This window comes from Triticum urartu, chromosome 2, assembly GCF_003073215.2.
Source record: "Triticum urartu cultivar G1812 chromosome 2, Tu2.1, whole genome shotgun sequence".
In the NCBI taxonomy this organism is placed as follows: Eukaryota; Viridiplantae; Streptophyta; class Magnoliopsida; order Poales; family Poaceae; genus Triticum; species Triticum urartu.
The window spans coordinates 473,036,831-473,039,483 of record NC_053023.1 but is presented as its reverse complement, the minus strand read 5'-3'; the positions used below and the strand labels follow the sequence as shown (position 1 = coordinate 473,039,483).

Here is a 2,653-nt window from a genome sequence, read left to right as displayed (position 1 = left end):
AAGGTTTGTCAGCTCGGCCATCAGACTTGGAACATCTAACACTTGAATCATCAACACTTTTTGTACAATGTGACCGAAATGTAATCTCGTCACCCTTGTAACATTTTGGTGACACCGTCCAAAACACTGTCTCGGTGAGATTTTGAAGTTTGATCTTTAAGGACATTTGAGAAAGAATTGACTCAATATGGTTTTGGATCACAAAAATGAAAAGGCTAAGTCCCTTAAGATACGTTGACATTAATTATCAATCCAATTAGGAGATTGGGGTGCACTTTCCATGGTGAATTCTTCGATTCAACTGACATGACCTATTAATCATTTACTTTTTCTATTCTTATGGTTTGAAAAACTAGTAAACCAAAGAAGCCCTAAGGGACGAATGCATGTTTAAAAAGTTATACACTTTGCTTTTTTTTCGGGGGAAAAGTTATACATTTTTTTGCGCAAAAAAAGTTATACACGTTGCTAACGTAAAAAAGAGGTATTACATCATGCTAATAGTTTCCTTTCAAGCACTGTCCTATAATGCCTTGCAAGCATATGTGACTGTTTCTTCGCCCTTCCTACCTTTCTTTCTGAGCGCACATCGCATGCCCCATTTCGTGTATGGGAACTTGTCTAATTTGCGCCACCATTGTGTGTGCTTCAGGAGCCCATGGTAAGGTCCAAAACTAGAAAACTGCACAGAAAACGTCACACAATGGAGTAATGGTCGACCCACTCAAATTTCCTCCAAGACAAAGGAAACAGCGACCTGCCGTTTAAACAACGCCACACGTAGCTCCCGCGGACGCCACACCCTTGGCGCGCCACCCCCACTCCTCTTCCCGTTCCCGTCCACGTCACGCTCCACGTTGCACCCCTTCCGCATGTGCCGCACCGCCTATATTACATTCGCCGATCGCGAGGACGAGAACACGCACAAGTCAAGTCCCCCAAACCTGCAGATCAGTGATCCTACCATCATCCTTGGCGTCCAAACTCCCAACTCGTGATCATACTACGAGCTGCAAGTAGTATTGCCATGGCTGCGCCGGCCACCTTCGTCGTGGTGGTCGCCTTGGTGGCGGCTGCTCTCTGCGGCGGCGTCTGCCGGGCGCAGGACATGGACAACGAGTGGGCACGGTACCGCGGGTTCTTCGGCGGCGGCGGCACGCTGCTGCCACAATCGGACGTGGACCTGCTGGAGTTCCCGCTGAACCTCGAGTACCTGGAGGCGGAGTTCTTCTGCTGGTCGGCGCTGGGCTACGGCCTCGATGGCATCGACGTCAACCTCACCGGCGGCGGCCCGCATCCCATCGGTGGCCAGACCGCCGTCCTCACCCCCTTCGTCCGAGACGTCGCCACACAGTTCTGCTACCAAGAAGTTGGCCACCTCAGGTACGTACGCAATTAACCTCACAATTCGGCCACTCGGACTCTCTCCCGACCAAGAAATATTAGTAGCAGAGAAGTAGCATACTAGCATGTCGTTTATGAACAGTACGTGCGTGTGTCTGTGCAGGGCGATCAAGCAGAACGTGAGGGGATTCCCGCGGCCGCAGCTGGACATCAGCGCGACCAACATCGGCAAGATCGTGGAGCAGGCGATGAACACGACGCTGGACCCGCCCTTCAACCCCTACGAGAACAGCCTCAACTTCCTCATCGCCTCCTACATCATCCCGTACGTCGGCCTGACCGGCTACGTCGGCGCCAACCCCAAGCTCCTCACTCCTCAGGCCAGAAGGGTACGTACCTAGGCTACACCACACGCGTGATCACCCTACCACCAGCCGTATCGATCAGACACACAAAATGCGTGCATGCGTACTGATCGATATTCCCATTAATTACATGTACGTGATACTCTAATTAACTTGTCGTACTTCTGTGATTGATTGCACGCAGCTGGTGGCGGGACTGCTGGGCGTGGAATCCGCACAGGACGCGGTGATCCGGGCCCTGCTGTACGAGCGCGGACTGTCGCGGGTGGCGAGCTATGGTGTTGGTGTGGCGGAGGTGACCGCGCACATCTCCGAGCTGCGGAACGAGCTTGGGAGGAGGGGGGTGAAGGACGAGGGGCTAGTGGTGGCGCCGGGTGAGGGGCCCGAGGGGCAGACCGTGGGGAACATCATCGCCGGCGACCGCTACTCGCTCGCTTACGATCGCACGCCCGAGGAGATCCTCGGCATCGTGTACGGCACCGGAAGCCCCGCCCAGGCCGGCGGCTTCTTTCCCCAGGGCGCTGACGGCCGCATAGCCAGGGGGCTCCTCATGTAGACGATCAATCGACGGACATATATACAACTGGAGTGTTGTTCTCGATCGCAAGTTGTAGACTATATGCATCATACATGTGTGTGTGTGTCAGTGTGTGTGTGTGTGTGTGTGTGTCTTGTCCTTATGGATGCTAATAATCAATAAAAGGACCTATGCAATAGGCAAAATGTTTTCCCATCAGCGTCGGCATCTGGCAAGTTCGAGAACCAACCATGGAACCCTAAGCTTCATGTGACAGCGGACGAATTTGGTCGGACTTTGAGGCCTACATTATGAAGATATTCAGCTGAGGTTTTATAGAGTTGGACGGCTTCGCTCGCTCGGCCCCCTGCCGCCGCCGCCGTCCTCTCCTCCAGCCTTCCGCCCCCGCCGCTCCCTCCTGCCGCTG

General features: G+C 53.6%; 1 protein-coding gene across 1 annotated transcript; it reads left to right on the top strand.

Annotated features, from left to right (window-relative positions):
• The first annotated feature begins 906 nt into the window (after nucleotides 1-906).
• LOC125541684 (desiccation-related protein PCC13-62-like) lies at nucleotides 907-2,445 on the top strand. The gene is made up of 3 exons (XM_048705025.1): nucleotides 907-1,383; nucleotides 1,508-1,733; nucleotides 1,894-2,445. Exons 1-3 carry the CDS (start codon nucleotides 1,028-1,030, stop codon nucleotides 2,263-2,265), a joined length of 954 nt encoding a protein of 317 aa, XP_048560982.1. The 5' UTR covers nucleotides 907-1,027; the 3' UTR covers nucleotides 2,266-2,445.
• Nucleotides 2,446-2,653: the final 208 nt, after the last annotated feature.